General features: G+C 44.4%; 1 protein-coding gene across 5 annotated transcripts in view; it reads left to right on the forward strand.

The window, feature by feature from the left end:
- The window catches only part of Ten-m (teneurin transmembrane protein Ten-m), a 388,572-nt gene that overhangs the window by 357,056 nt on the left and 15,906 nt on the right, over nucleotides 1-15,610 (forward strand). For 4 of the 5 annotated variants that reach the window (XM_066736568.1, XM_066736572.1, XM_066736569.1 and 1 more), the window contains 4 exons: nucleotides 7,216-7,398; nucleotides 11,185-11,269; nucleotides 12,881-13,044; nucleotides 13,164-13,328. In XM_066736568.1, coding sequence (XP_066592665.1) covers nucleotides 7,216-7,398; nucleotides 11,185-11,269; nucleotides 12,881-13,044; nucleotides 13,164-13,328 — 597 coding nt within the window. The remainder of the gene's footprint in view (nucleotides 1-7,215; nucleotides 7,399-11,184; nucleotides 11,270-12,880; nucleotides 13,045-13,163; nucleotides 13,329-15,610) is intronic. The other variant, XM_066736573.1, reaches the window with a different exon arrangement.

Here is a 15,610-nt window from a genome sequence, read left to right on the forward strand (position 1 = left end):
GCATTGAATGGCCAAGCTACATCGGGCTTCATTTGCAGTACTACAGCGTGTATAGAGAATTCGGCGGTGTGGGGGGAGCAGAGGGGGAGGGGTGGGGATGGGAGGTCGCTAGTTACTTCTGTGCTCGCATAATGCAAACTACCGGTTAAAACGGCAATGCAAATGACATTAGAATGTGCATTGAACGCGCTCGATTAAAATCTCTTTTTCTTCGTCCGTCGTGTACGCGGCCCGGAATAATGACCCCGGCATAAGCGCGCACGATTTTATCGCGGTAGGCCGCATCCATTATTAACGTTGCTTTTCATTAAATCCAAAAGAAAAGAGTACGAAGGGAAACGTGGCATCGTTGCTGGAATCTTACGTATATCATACGCCGAGCAGCAGCTCGACTATTGCCATTTCGCTTGACTCTATTTATTCCTCGTGTATCCGCGTGCAACTTGACAGACGAGGAAAAGCTGATTCCTGGGAATTACAAGGAGAGAAAAAAGTTTTATCGAACAACTTCCCTCTCGGCCAGGGAGGGTAGTACGACGGCTAATAATATTTATAATTAAGTCAAAAATATCCGGGTGAACGACCTGCTCGGCAGAGTCCAGTCAAAGGGCTGGATAATTAAGGAAGGCAAAGGGAAAATCCGAATAAAAAGTCAAAGAGCTGCAAAAAAAAATGGTTGGAAAGATAAATGTTTTTGCTGGCAGAAACGGAAAAGTGGAAAATTCGAAAGGGAAAGAGGGGGGGTGGGTGGATACACTTTCTTCGCGTAGGTGAGCTAATTAATTGCCGTATAGCCAGTATATTCATATAGGAGGGGAAAAATCTGGAGAAGCGTGGGAGGGGAGATAGTAAGTTCGATAACGGGGTGATTCCTATCGGTTGTTAATTGCACCGATTAACGGTCAGCTTTCGAAAAGCAGCTCGTTAACGCCCACGCTCTTGCAGCCTCGATGATAATAATAATAATTAGTCGCGTTCCTCTAGTTTTCAGGTGAATCTCACCTAGCAACGTCTATATCGGTTTTCATCCGCAACCAGTTCGGGGATGAAAGGAGAAACGAAAGGTTGGAGAGAGGGAGGAGGAGGGTGGGTGGGGGGTGGGGGAGAAATGGAGAAAAATATTTGAGATGCTCGGCAGGAATCGGGGGGGTCGAGTGGGAGTGAATCGATATTGGATTTGCCAGGCAGCCATCGAGTGTCGTAACCTTCTTAACGCGGGTACAATGAGGAATCGCGAACAATGGGAATGTTCAGTGCCGGATAATCCTATTTATTTCTTATTGCCCGGCGATTGCATATTTCCATGACACGAAAAATATTCCAGTTGAAAATTTCGCGATTCACTGATGCCTATATAGTGGCGTATAGCAAGAAGAGGGTGCAGCGGAGAGCAGGGCTTCCCTTTTGCCGTACCTCTCCTGCGCTATATCTTTTTTCTTTTTTTATTCTATTCCAGCCATCCTATATATATATATATATACACATATAGGACTGTTGGAAAGTTATCGACTATCTAAATCTCGCGAGATCCCGTTGCAGGCAGTTTTGCGGGCCAAGTTGGAGCATGTTCAGACGAATCCGCCCCCGCTTTGCCGAGTCGGCAATATCATTTTGTCTCACGGAGAACGATTTATCCGCTCCGCGCATGCAAGAGGGAGAGAGACCAGCGATGCTAGCTCGCCGTCCATGCGTCGTTCTGAAAACTACCGAGGGTATTATGACATCCCGCTGCTTCGCGACTCGCCCACGATCGCAGCTAGCTCGATTTGCAACAACGCGCGTAATCGTGTTGGAATCCACGCAATTTATGCGCCTACATTAACCTATTATATCCTTATACATCCACCCAAATGCCAACTACCTTACTTTCCATTGTTCGATTCTTTTGTAAATCTTTCATCCGTCCAACTGTATGGAGAGTCAAATCGTTATTATTATTATAAATATATATATATATATATATATATATATATATATATATATATAGCCGGCAGCAAGCACGCACGCACGCACAAAGGTAGTTTTATCATCGGACGATAATCGCTTGTTAAAGTACCAGCGATAACTTAACGATTTCCCGTGTGGAGGCGGCGGTGTGTGCTTTTGTCAGAGAAACTTAGGTTTATTAATCGTCGATGGTGGCTGGGGGGGGGGGGGGGGGAATCCTGGCGTCGTTATAAAATTAAATGGTCGCGTCGCTGGGACGCACGCAGAAACAGACAAAAATGCTCCCATTCGATTTCGCATGGTTCAATGCTCCTTTGATTTCGATCCGGCCATGAAAATTTTCGCCTTTTCCACGCTTCCCGCTGGAATCCGCTCGGAAAAGGGTCTTGCTTCTTGAAGAGGGGAGCTAGGGGCTGCTTTACACCAGAGGGGAGGTCCACTCGAATACGCACGGTTTAGCGAGCAGCTCGTAAAAAGTACCTTTTCTTTCCAGCACGGCACATAAATTCTAATGGGAAACGAATTAACCTTTTCCATTTCCCTTTTGCTCGCCTACTACCACTAGCAACAACTTTTTCACTCTTTTTCCTAAAACTAACGATCTTCCCCAGCTTTTCGATCTTCGCTGTATGAGACTCGGCCGTGCCGAAACACTGCAGCCATCGAGGGAATTCAATGAACAATAGAGTCGAAAAATAATCGCTTCTTTTTTTATTTACTTTTTTCCATCACGCGAAACATCTCTAATCATCGATGCATGCACCATACAACCATAATAACTTTGATATGATTTTAATCTGAGAAACGAGTCTATAATCGTTCGTTTTGTCTTTTCACTTATCTCGTGTAATAATATATAAGGGTAGAACAATTTAGCAAGATTTCAATTTTAGGCGAAATTGGTTAATTAGGGCTGATTCTGCGTTTAATGATTCGGTAATATTTTCTCATTAAAAGTAAAAGATAGACGAGCGCTTGCTCAATATATTTCAATTAGTGCAAAATTGATATTGGAACTATATTATATTATAACTCCTACATATTTCGAGGAAGATTTCAGAATATTCTAGTAAATTGTGCGCTACTTCAGTAGCTGATACTACGGCATGCTTCCGGCCAGAGTAAGTGGCTGTTCCACAAATTCTGCTATGGTTTCCATAAGTTCTAGCTTAATACTGAGTGCGCCACGTATATACATAAACCTGAGATAACTCTACCACTTAGCGTTTACTACAAGAGCTCTTCGACGGTCTCATTGCAATCTTCCCTGATAAGGTACGATGAAATTTCGCACAAAGTGTTTTTTTTTTCCTCCTTCAATTCCGAGACGAAGAAAAATTTTGCATAATTAGCCTCCTAAATCCGTATATAATCAAAGATTAATCGAATCTAACGGAATTGGGTGAAATGGGAAAATCTCATGAATAGAGAAGCTGCTGACCTACCAGCTCCAGCGCGGGTAGGAAAATTTTAGTACCGTAGAAATAATTCATTCCAGCAGGAAATAAAGTAAAGACCTCCGGATCGATAAATATTAATATATGAACCGAGTGAAAACTGCCTTTTGCCAAATGTCAACGCTCGCTAACCTATCAATAATGCGCAACCCAGTGCCAGAAATATTTCTCGTGTCTGATGGATTTTAGCTGACGCATGCTTTCCAAATACGTAAATCCATTAACAGCTATTAACAGTCGATATTTCGCGCAAAGATATGGACTATTTTCGATCGCGATACGTTTATAATTATATCGCTGAATACGATAGATTTGATTTTTACTTTTGCATAAGGAATAATTCCAGCGTTACAATATAAATTACGTATAGTGTATATATTGATCTTTCCGTGACTACGATAACCAGAAGAGGAGATCGAATGACAAAGCATGCTGGTGGACGCTATCGTTATTTCACGCTTGGGAACAACGTTAATTCACATCTCCCCAAAAGCTAATTCTGACAGGAGACTAACCCTTGTCCATTCCAGTTAGCCCTGCGAAAATCGGAAATCCGCTAGTTCTGCTCTTCCATACGTGACTGGGGCTCGCGATCGTTTGTTCATTTTCTCCCCACGCTCGTACGTCAGAAGACGTTATTACAACGTTTCTTCATATTGTAGTCCATTTAGAAACAATTCGGGTAGCGCATGCTCTCTCCTTCCCCCTCCCGCACAAAAAGCACAGCACAGTTGCCCTTTATTGAATCAGCCAGACGATATATCGATAGCCGCTTGATTAATGTTTTTTATACAATTGGCAGAATTACATTTTATCGTCAGCAAATAATGCTGCTCGATTAATTAGTGTCGGATGATTGAAACTTGATAAACCGCGCCAAATGTAAAATAGTAGGTACATTGTAAATAACTATGGTATTATGCGTGAAATTTTTATATCAGATCAGATTCGATTGACTAGTATCGTATATATTGTTTGCGAGAGGGATTTAATTCGGTGGAAGCGTCTGGTTTGACCGAAAAGTTGTTCAAGGATATTTGTAGAGTAAACAGAGTCAAGAGGAGGAAGGTGTACCTAGGCTTTGGCAGGGTCCCATCGAAGATGAAGAATCGTTCTCTAATAAATTCCATTAGGCATGGGCTCTTGCTTGCAAGGACCCCGAGATATTATGTTACGCGTTGTGATGTGCCAGTTGAATGGGCCACATCCATTACGTGGCCCGGTGCGACAACATCCTTCGAGGTAGGACCCATTCAGCGGAGAGGTACTCGCTCCACTCCCCCCCTCATTCCCCCATGCAGCATCATCTAGAGCTCCTCCTCCGGTAACCCATGCGAGTATAATTCGATTCACGGATGCCTTCTCTCCCATCTCTCCAAGTATATCCTTTGTCGCCGTAGTCCTGCAGGATGGCAGAATGGTCCTTTGTCGATCTTTCAGTATTTTCGATCCTTCAGTCGGCATCCTCTTGTCTGCCTGCGCACGACCTTTCGCCAGTTCTTTCAGCCTCTCTCTCTCTCTCTCTCTCTCTCTCTCTCTCCCCCTCGATCCGACCTATAGCAAAGGGATCCTAGCCTGCGTGTAAACGATCACAATGAGTGCTCCCGCCGATCTATTAGCGCGAGAGCAACGACTGGACTCTTCCGCGCGGCTGACTCCACTAAAATCTCAAGCTGAAAGGTCCTGCTCGCGTGAACCTCTTGTACCGATTAGATGCTCTGCGGCTGCGGTCGATCCACGCGAAGATCGATGAGCAACACGCTGCCAAAAAGCCTTCGATTTGTACCATGAGAATGCCACTTCAGATTAAGAGCCCTCTTAATTCACCGACTTAGCATTGCCTTCGATAATCTTGAAAGGAACATCGTGTTAAATGCCACTCTCCGCTCGTGTCTCCATTAAATTCGGAATTCTTTTTTTCTCCATTCGTCAAAAGACCCACAGCTACGTGTATTCGCTCTTTGGGACAGGCCCAAAAGCCTAACACGATCAAATGTCTTTATTAAACTGAGATTTTACGAATGACGGTATTTATTATGTATAAGGGGAGTCTGGGAGATTCGGCCAGGTGGAAGACTGGAACCATTTTATTGTTTATTGCTAACCTTTTCCTTATTATAATCAATATAAACTTTGTTCTTTGCATGTAATGGTCAATTATATAGTCAGACAGTTTTCAGCAACTATTTTTATCTCCCAATTTTATTTATAAAAAAAGATACATTGACTTTGGTAAAAAGTAGTTCGACTCTCCCAGACTTCCCCTACCTAATATATATATATATATATATTTACATTCTATAAGTCTTTTGTGACTCGCTTGAAAAGTTTTTTTTATAATTTTGACGAGAGAAACCAAACGCCGAATGTACAATATAAGGAAGCATATAAAAGGGAGATATAAAATTCTTATCGTATAGGTCGAATCGATGGTAAAGCGAAACAGTGTTATCGAGTTACGTGACATGTCTATATACGCGAGTATTATTCGTTGCTGCTTCTTCGTCACTCGCGCAACCCAGCAAAGCCGCAACGGAACACAGAAATTCTCAAAGTTGGACCGTAAAAGGGTCAAGTGCCTTCTCTATCCATTGCGGTCCTTGCGGATCTTATACGTTAAAGCTGCAACAAGACCGAGAAGCCTTTAATGGCGGTGTATAAACGTGCACGAGGCTCGATGCAACCTCGCTTTTCGTATACGCCAGCCATTTCCGAAAATTCTTCGCTGCTACGAGTTGCCAATCCAAAGTGTAAAAGTTCCTTCGTAAAGGATCACCGAGTGTCCTCGAGATCGGCGAAAAGAGTCTCTGCACGAATCCAAGTTGCGAACAATGCGATCGAGGATGCTGTACAGTGGAGCAAGAGAAAAGCTATATATATATATATATAGAATAATGGCAGCGATGGCCGATTAGACCCGATCTCTTTCCATCGCCTATATATCTCACGCATACGTTCCTCGAATAAAATGAACTATCCGCTCCTGCACTACATTATTACCACAGACACGCGCCTAGGTGGCTCGAATTTCGCGACCCTGTCCGCTTCTCAGTCTTTTATTGGTACAATAGCTACGACCCTGATGGGTGCCTCTCGTTCAACGCTCACCGCAAACTTTTGTTCCACCTCAAAATCCTACGACTAAATTTAACCCTTCGACTATATCAAATATATCGTGTTACACACCTTTCGTCGAGCTTTGGGTGATCGCCAGCACACAAGATCTTCGATGCTCTATTTCTAAGAACTCTTCGCCATTTGTAGTTTTTTTTTCTTTCGTTTCAACCTAAATATTCTCCATTTTAACAGATCCACCATCTTTCTTCATTTGCATAACCGAAAATGCTAGATGAATGAAAAAAGGTTAAGCTGCTTCGTGAAATGCAACGAGTGACGTGTTCGCGGTTGTAAGAGCTAGCGTAATCTAACGCGTTCCTCATTTGTAATCCTTCCGAAGAGAGGACCAAAAGGCTGTACACTTACGGTGATCCGTGTCTAATCGCGACAGGCAACCCTTTCGTGTATTTCTCTCCGAAAATCACCTGTCCAGGATTAGACCAGCGACCAAGAGACCCCAGGATGCGCGGCAGATCCTTCTTTTGTCAACTGGCTCGACAAAAATTGTCGGTTCCCATTTTTTTTAACTCCTAATACCTCTACAAGAGATTTTTTTGCTATTCAGGGGTGACAAGGCTGTCTTAAAGCTGTTTTTTTTCTCTCGAGTCTATTGTAAGATATGTGCCGGGATGCGGCGTTGATTGGAAGAAATTACGACGGTGGTCTTTACGGAAATTCTTTGATTCTGTTGCAGGGTGTTTGTTGGACAATTCGGCACCGCGGGGCCCACCCGATGTGCCACCCCGTAATCCAACAATGAGCCGTCTTAACGGAAGATTGCCAGGAAGTCACGCAGCGAGCGATCACGAGCGCGATCCTGATCTTGAGCCATCCTGTCTAGTACGCACCCCATCCGGTAACTTCTACAATATACCAAGTAAGTCTTCAGGATCGTTAAGTCTGATTTACGGCACGTGATGGGCGTTTACGTGGGAAACGCGCTGACTTCCTACGTTGGCTTAATCCACGAGAACTTGGATATTTCCTAATATATATCAAACCGCATATGCATCCAGTCAAGCCCAATCGATTCAATATCAGTGAACCTTTCTATATCAGGCTTGTCTAATTAAACGATATATAGCGTCGTCTGATAATCCGCACGGTTTTCGTGGTGATTCAATCAACGATAATAGAAATTTACGTTACGTGCGGCTGATTGTTTTGCAACATTGGTCCTTCGCTTATTAGCAGCGTCAGGATGATATATAATTGAAACGCTGACGAATGGAGATGAAGATTGCAAGATTGTCCGAAAGGTTTTAAAACGTGACAAGGGAGTTTGGCAAATATCGCGATAAAAGCTCGTTTTTGGGATAAGATTATAGGTTTCTCTCGAAAGTAATCAGCTATGGGTCTGTATAATAGTGCAAGGAGAGCCGGACGGTATACAATATTGTGGGTCTGCAGGATAGCTGCGAGTTTGGCTTGGAACAAGAAAAGAAACTAAAGGTGAATCGAAGGGTGACGTCTTTGACGAGGGTACGAGTAATCAGCGATAAGCAGAGGTGACCGAGGTGACCAAGCTGACACAGGGTGGAATTCCTGGGAACTCGTCTTGTTTACCGCGTCTTATCGCCAAAAACCGACAAACTTGGGACATCTTCATTCCCGAAAGTTTCCGCTTCACGTTTACACCGGGTACCAGCTTTAATAAACATTCGCCAGTCCCTCTCCATGGGGCAATCCATACCGTCTTTATATTTACCGAAATGAGAAATAGGCTGACGAAGCGAGAAAAAGGAAGTTCTTAAGAAAAGACACATTTTGTTCCCCTTGTGTGCCGCTTCTTTGGAAATTTTTAATTAAATTCTGGATTTCGAAGCTACGCTTCTCAGCTGTCGGAGGAATTGGGTTAAAGCGAGCCGCGTTGAAAGAGCAGGATTTTTTTAGCTGGAGAGAATTTTAATTCACCTTGGTGGGCCTGAAAATGGCGTTGCGTCGGCCATTGTATCACGAGGAGTCTGGAGGTGGCCGCTGTGATCGGCGTAAAATCGAATTCTGACGGAAAAGTGGGCAAAAGAAGAATGCGGACCTCGTGCCGTCGGCGTAAGACCAATGTACTCGAGGAGAGAAAAGAGGATCGCGCATCGCAGCATCCAGCACGCCACAGAAAATGGTGAAACCCGAGGTCTTGGCCTCTCGAGAGTGGCCTTGGCCGTTGTGACTTGGAAAAAGAAGCTAGTATGTGTGTGTGTGTGTGTGTGCGAGAGAAGAGGTAGGATAAGGTATAGGAAAGAAAAAAGGAAAGAGACGACGACAGAAGAAGTGAGGCCAATGACAAGTTCCTTTTTCTTGCTTGGCTTCTGCTACTAAGGGATCTACTCGAGAGGAGGAGGGATAGTCCTTGCTGAAGAGGCGCCAGGACGATTCCTCATGGCCATCTGCATGCCTTCCGTTTTTCCAAAGCGTTCCCCGTCGAGTCCTTCTCGAGAGCGTGAGAGACGCTTTGGCCAGTGATTTATGGTTCCCCGTCTTATTGACTCACCGTTATGACACTCCCTGACGCTTATGACCTTTTGCATAATAGTTCCTCCACCTTCGACAAGATCCTCTCGTCCCAGCACCGGCAGCCAAATCGACTTTGCCCTCTAGACTGGCTAGGTCCTCTCTCCTTATTTCTTACCCCCCATAAAAACCGATCCACCAATCTATCCGACAGCTCTCTAATAAATTAAGATATAAACCTGCGGATAATAAGCGGGTGCTCCTCGTACAAATCTCAAATGCATTTCGACTAATTCCTGAAACCATATATAGTAAATAGTATAACTCGCTGTGCTTTCAAGCCATTTCATAATTATCGTATCACGGTTTGGTCTAGCGAGTCTACAATCAGTCGACATACATCACGCGGCGAATCGTCAAAAGAATTCCAAGACTCGGGTGCTAAAGGGGTACTTAAAACTTATAAATCATCCTAGGTCGGACTGACCTCGATAAAATGGAAATGCAACTGCGTTTAATTACCTCAGGTTTTCGAGCTAAATTATACATTGTCCGATAGAGCGCAGCAACTGATAGTTTTTAAAGAAATGTGTATAACATCAGTTTTCATGATTAACGATTTCATAAAAGTGGGGCAGGAGTGGTTATATGGAGAACTATAAAGGGTCTTCCTGGTAAGAAAAATTAATAAAGGTATAGAGAAAGAGTGAATATACGAGTTAAGCTGCACTTCCGGTGGCGAACATAGAAGGCTAGCGCAGTTGCGTCTAGCACGTTCGATAATCGATTTCTCACCTAATATCGGCCGCCGTAAATCATCTGACGGGTCTCCAATTAAGGATCCCCCTCTGAGCGTATATCTACAGCTAATTCGAATCCACGCGACGGACGACGTCTCGTGTTCCTAAGCGGAGCTGAAAAACTCCGAGGAGCATTGTGTTCCGGCTAAATCGCCGTAATCACGGTTATCTGCCTAAACGCCATAATCATTGGATTTGGAGAGGATGCACGGGGCAACACCTGCAATTAGCGAGGGGGCTACGGCGTTGAGGCCGGACCCCTCTTCCCACGCCTGGCCGAAGATACAGGTCAGGTATAGACGTGCACGCGCACCAGCAGGGGAACGCAAGGGGTTCGCGATTGGTTCGAGAGAATAGCCGGAGAATAACTTTTGTGGCCAGAGGGCCCTAAAATCCTTCGAAACTTCAAAAGAATCCAAAGTGCCAGGATCAATAACCCGGTGAAAACGAACCGAAACCTATATATATAGACGCTGCTACACCGATCCTCTCTTCTTCATAGCTGTATACATATACCGCATCAGGTAAAACGCGAGAAAGTATCATATATATATATATATAAATACGCCCCGTGGAGGTGAACAAATTTTCCTTTGCCAAAAAGCAAATATAATACAAAATTTTGATCACACTCCTCTCGAAAATTTAGCAAATATTTTTTGCTTAACGATTTTTCGTGAAATCATACGTATATGTATATTAAATATGGAGCGTGTGTAATGTTACTTTTTTGTCGAAAGTAAAGTTTTAATGGAGAAGCCTATCATAAACTTTGGACATCGTACACGAGTTCCAGGGTTGTTTCCTTGCGGTCTCAGCGGGTGCTCGGTCACTTTTCCGGTGAGACCCGGTCGTTTGAAATTCAAACCGAAACCACGATGAATCATGGTACTTATCGATTCAACGCACAGGAGCCCCTGAAGGAGAGCGCACTGCGCCTGGCATGCCAAAGAACGTCGACGCACGCGAGACTTTTGTGCTGCGCCTCGTAGCTCAATTAATTTCACATCCCCCATTTGCCAAAACCCACAAGCCATCCAGTATACTCGTATTCGCATTCAGCCGTGTGACGCGTACTTCTGTAAATTCCAAACTGCAGCGGGGAGAAGGACAAACTTTTTTCCAATCCACTTGTACTCTTGCCAGACTGTCCAATTGAAAGCCGAAGAAGTTGCTTTCTTTAATTATTACTTGGCACCAAACTTCCCTACTGGCAAAAAAATCCTCCAAAACTCTCAGCCAATTTGCTCGGACACGCGCGCGCTTTGCCAAACTCCTTTTTCGCGAATTTAAACCATCTCCAATGGATCTGAACCAGTTTCTCTCTGTATCTATCGTAGTGTACATCGCCGCCGCCTAAGTTTTTAAAGTGCGATCCAAAGTGTCTAACATTTTTCTTCTTCTTCTTGTTGCAGAGATACCGAAGAATGAGTACAATAACAAGAATCAGTCTACGGGAAACAGTCCAATAAAGGTCGAGCTACAGAACAACATGGATAGGTAAGCCTACTGTGAACGATGATCGTTGAAAAATTTTTCCCCCATTTGAGAAAGAGAGAAAAAAAAAGAGGGAGGGGGAAAAAGTGGAATTTCGAGGAGCTCGGGGACAACATAACGAATGAGCCGTATCCGAGTACGCTCCTTTTTCTTCTGGGTCGAACTTGACACCCTCGTGAATCATCCATTCAGGTGACACTCACAATGAGTCAATGTTTGAACGAGAATTTTCATTCTCGAAGCTGCTTCCCTGCACGTGACGCGCACCGTGGAAAATCGCTCGTTTCTGAAAATCCTTAGAAACGTTCGTTACGGCATCTCGAACTGGCGGGGTCTACTTGAAATTTGCAAAGCCGTCGTAAAGCGTGGCTATATCGTTGAATACGTTACTCCAGGTTTTCCCGAGTACTGGTGAGATTTCCATCGGTGAGACGTTGCTTCAAAGCTCACTCCCCCCTCCACCAGCAAATAATCAGGTTTGCCGAGCAGACATTTTATGGCATCTTGGCGCATATTTTATTGGACCATAACCAGATCTAGGTACCCAGAGAGGAAAAGAAATTATCGAACAGAAACTCCTACTCAAAACTATTCCCCTCTAATTAATTTTATTAAATTCAACCGGAACAACTATTTTCTACCGAAATACACGTTATCTCATTTATCTCGTATTATATAGAGTATATAGCTTATCGATCCTTTCTCCATTTAACCGGATGACATATATACACTACACTGGGCGAATTTCTCGTGAATCGCCAATTCTCCCATTTGTTTAACTATAAAAAATGTAGAATCTTACAGCGTGTTGTTCAAAATAAGAAAAGAGCGGGATTTGAAATTCCTTGCAGTTTTTGCCGAAACCCCGAATAAACTACGTCAGTTGCATCCACTTTGGGCAGGAAGGTTTTCGTGAGGCTGGCAAGGGAGGATTGGAGCACGAGAGAGGGAGTAGCAATAAAAACAGTGAAAAGTGAGATGCACGCTAAAACGTTGCGAGTCAAGTGGTTTGGAGGGAAAAAAATCTGCTCTCGCAGGAAAATGGTCAGAAAAGGAAGACCTCCGCGAAGCTGCGGTGTGCCCGCTGCCTGGCTTTCGTTTCCCATTATCGAGTGGCGCACGAAAGCAAACAAGCTCCTCTCGCCTGGGAATTCATTCATCTCGTTTAAATATTTTTGTTAGGCATTTTGTTAGGCAAATTCACGCTAAATATACTCGCGTTCTGCGCACAAGGCTCCGTTTTTTCACCGATCTTGCTAGAAAAATATTTCGAAATCAGGAACGGATGGATCTCTTCCAAACCCATCCACCCCTCCCTCCCTACGGTGCAGCGACTGCCACTCGTTAATCATTGACGCCCGGCGACTCCAATTTCCATCCAAAACACTACACAAAAAAGTCTCAAACGACCAAGTTATAATAAGTCCCGATTTTACTCTCCACTTTTTCCCACGTAACGAATAAAATGAGAGGGACACTTTTTTGCCCCGTACTTCCCATACAGTAGGTAGCAATTATTTTCAAACCAGGAATGCAATTTTATAATAAATTAAGGTTTGAACGCGTTGAGATTGAATTTTTGCTTAATTGTTCGAATTTCATTTTGCCTTACAGAGTACCTATACCTTACGGCCACGCCCCCTCGATGATTCCGATGAGGAGACAAAGCATTCGCTGCCATTTCCGCAAGGGAATTGATTGGTGCAGTTGGAAATTAATTGCCATAGTCGTAATTATGGTCGCCCTTTGCTTAACAGCAGCACTCTCATACGTCGCAGGTAATGGTCAAATTTATTTCATTCCTCTTGTTCGTTACATGTTAAGTCGAACGTATAAATATAGGGCGCACGCAGAACGAGGAATTACCGGAATTAAATTAAACTCGATTTGGTTGCAGCTTCCAGCATAGTGAGTTGGTCCTATCCAGGTAAAAAGGCTTGTACAGTCCTGGTGGGCGAGAACTCCGATGGTAAGCTGTCGCTCGGCGAGGGAAACAAGACATCTTCCTCCTCGGGGTCATCGCAACCCGGTGGAAGGACGCGACAACAGCCATCACCGGGAGGTACGACAGATAGCGATATTTGGCTGATTTTACCGTTTCGTAAACGTAGGGATACGTCTAACCAGCATGAATCGCACAAAAATCTTGTCGCACCTCTTCCTAACCAGGAAGATCCTGTATTGGTAACTTTAGCGTCTCCTCCACAATTGGTGTTGCATGATGACGAGCATCCTGGGAAAGTTATGCATGCCCTGGCCAATTCGAACCAGGCCGAACTTGCCGCTAAAGCTAGCAGTAAGATTGGTGAGGGATTTGGGACTTCTACCACTTGGCTAACCAACAAAATCTTTTCCAATAGCTTGCCATCCGATCCTTCCAAATCTCTCAATGTTGTCTCTCCTCTTTCTACTCACCCTTTTGTTAACACCTTCGAGACCACGTCCATTAGCACGTACGACTTGGCAGAATCAAGCGATTCACCGACGATCATGGATACAGATTCGCTTATTACCGACAGTGGACAAACTACTGGCTTCAGTGATAAATTTGACGAGACCAATCCAGGCTTAGCCACTTTTCACAGTGACTCTATTGACAAGCTAGAAGAGCCACCAGCCGATAGTGGCTTCGTTCACGATTCCAGTAGTACTTTTTCGCATGCCAGTAGTGTCGAAATATCGAGCAGTAGCATTAATGGTACAAGCAGACTCTATGCTGAAACCACTTCCTCCACTATTACCGAGGAGACGACGAACGTAAGTAACTTTCATAGAATACTCGACGAACCAGATCTCGCATCACCGATAGAATTGGATAATTATCGAAATGAGAAAGACGTTGGCTCTCCGACGAAGGAAACGGTCAATTTGATAAATTCCAGCACAGAAGCGGAGTCGAGTACAGTAGACAACTATGAGAGGTTTAATTCCAAGGTTAAATTGGGTCAGACCGAAGATACGGAGTCTTCAGTGGTGAAAGAGGTTCGAGAATTATCGCGAGAGGAATCATCCGAGATTGCAGAATCGCCGCCCGGAAGTTTTGGAAAATCCGAAGAACTACAGCGAGACTATCCGATTCCGGTATACAGCTACGATCAGGATGAAGAAGTGGAGATCGTTAAGTTGACTGGCGAAGATAAGTCCAAGGTCAAAGGTCAGATCGAGGAGCAAGCTGCTAAAAAGCTTCTGCCCAATGTCGTAACGAACGAGGTGAAAGGGTCAGACGGTTCGTCGAAAAACGATGATCTGAGAGTGATCATGAAGGAAGGCAGCGACGAGGAGTTCTTGAGGAAGTTCGACGAACGCTTCGAGGAAAAATCTATCGAGATCTACAATGATCTCTCGAAGGACGAATTGACGGAAGACAATTTCGACGCAGACCCTTACGAACCTCACAAAATCATTCCTGATCTTGAAATTTCACCACTAACACAGCACGTGCAAGTTGTGAAAGTGCCTGCAGATAAGCTTTCATTAACGCAATCTTCGTCAGCTGCCAGCCGGGTGCTCGTAAACGTCACTATATCGAGCGAAGACTCGTCGTCTGGCTCTGGGAAACCGCTTTACGTCTTATCGGTATCGGTACCAACGCAGGGGGACGCGAATAATCAGCTTCCAAGCATAAACATTAACCCCGTCCAGTTCCGATCATACGACCAGGTGTCGGAGGTACTTCCGGGCTCAAAAGCCGCGAAAGTTTTCTCAACGATAGAGTCCAATGTTGACCTGCCGCCTCCACCGCAACCACCTGCCTCACCCCCACCAATCTGGGGAGGTGGTGAATGCGAGTGCTCCTGTCCCTGCATGGGGTCTGCTTCTGATGAATGGGACACCTTTTCAGCCATCGACGAGAGTCTACTCTATAACCCAGATGCCGATAGGCCTACCTATAACACCACTCGACTGGAGGACATTTTTAAAGATATCGAGGTTCACGATGAGCAGGAGAAAGAGCAAACTTCCACCTCCTCGACCAGTGTATCAGGTATACCCAGTACGGAGGATTACGAATCCTCCTCGACTGGCTCCGACGAAACTTCCACTTTGTCTTATCCGGATACTACGAGCACCACCGATAACTTTCGGTGCTCCGAAACTACTCCGCTTCCACCTGAACCTACAATATTGATCCTCGAAGGTGAGGTCCCGTTGTTTCTGTCTTTCTATATTTCTATTTTCAATATAATATTTTATATACCTATTCTTATCTCTATTATCTGTCGCTTTTGGCTATTGCACTTGGCTTCCAGCATGGCACTTTTGGACAAAATTCTATGCGTGTGGGTGTATGTCTCTCTGATTTTTATATGGTTGTTTGTGTTGTGGTGGTAGTGTTTTTTGTGT

The sequence above is a fragment of the Prorops nasuta genome, unplaced genomic scaffold (genome assembly GCF_024137725.1).
Source record: "Prorops nasuta isolate Cenicafe-Biocafe unplaced genomic scaffold, Cenicafe_Pnas_1.2 PNAS00015, whole genome shotgun sequence".
Lineage (NCBI taxonomy): Eukaryota > Metazoa > Arthropoda > Insecta > Hymenoptera > Bethylidae > Prorops > Prorops nasuta.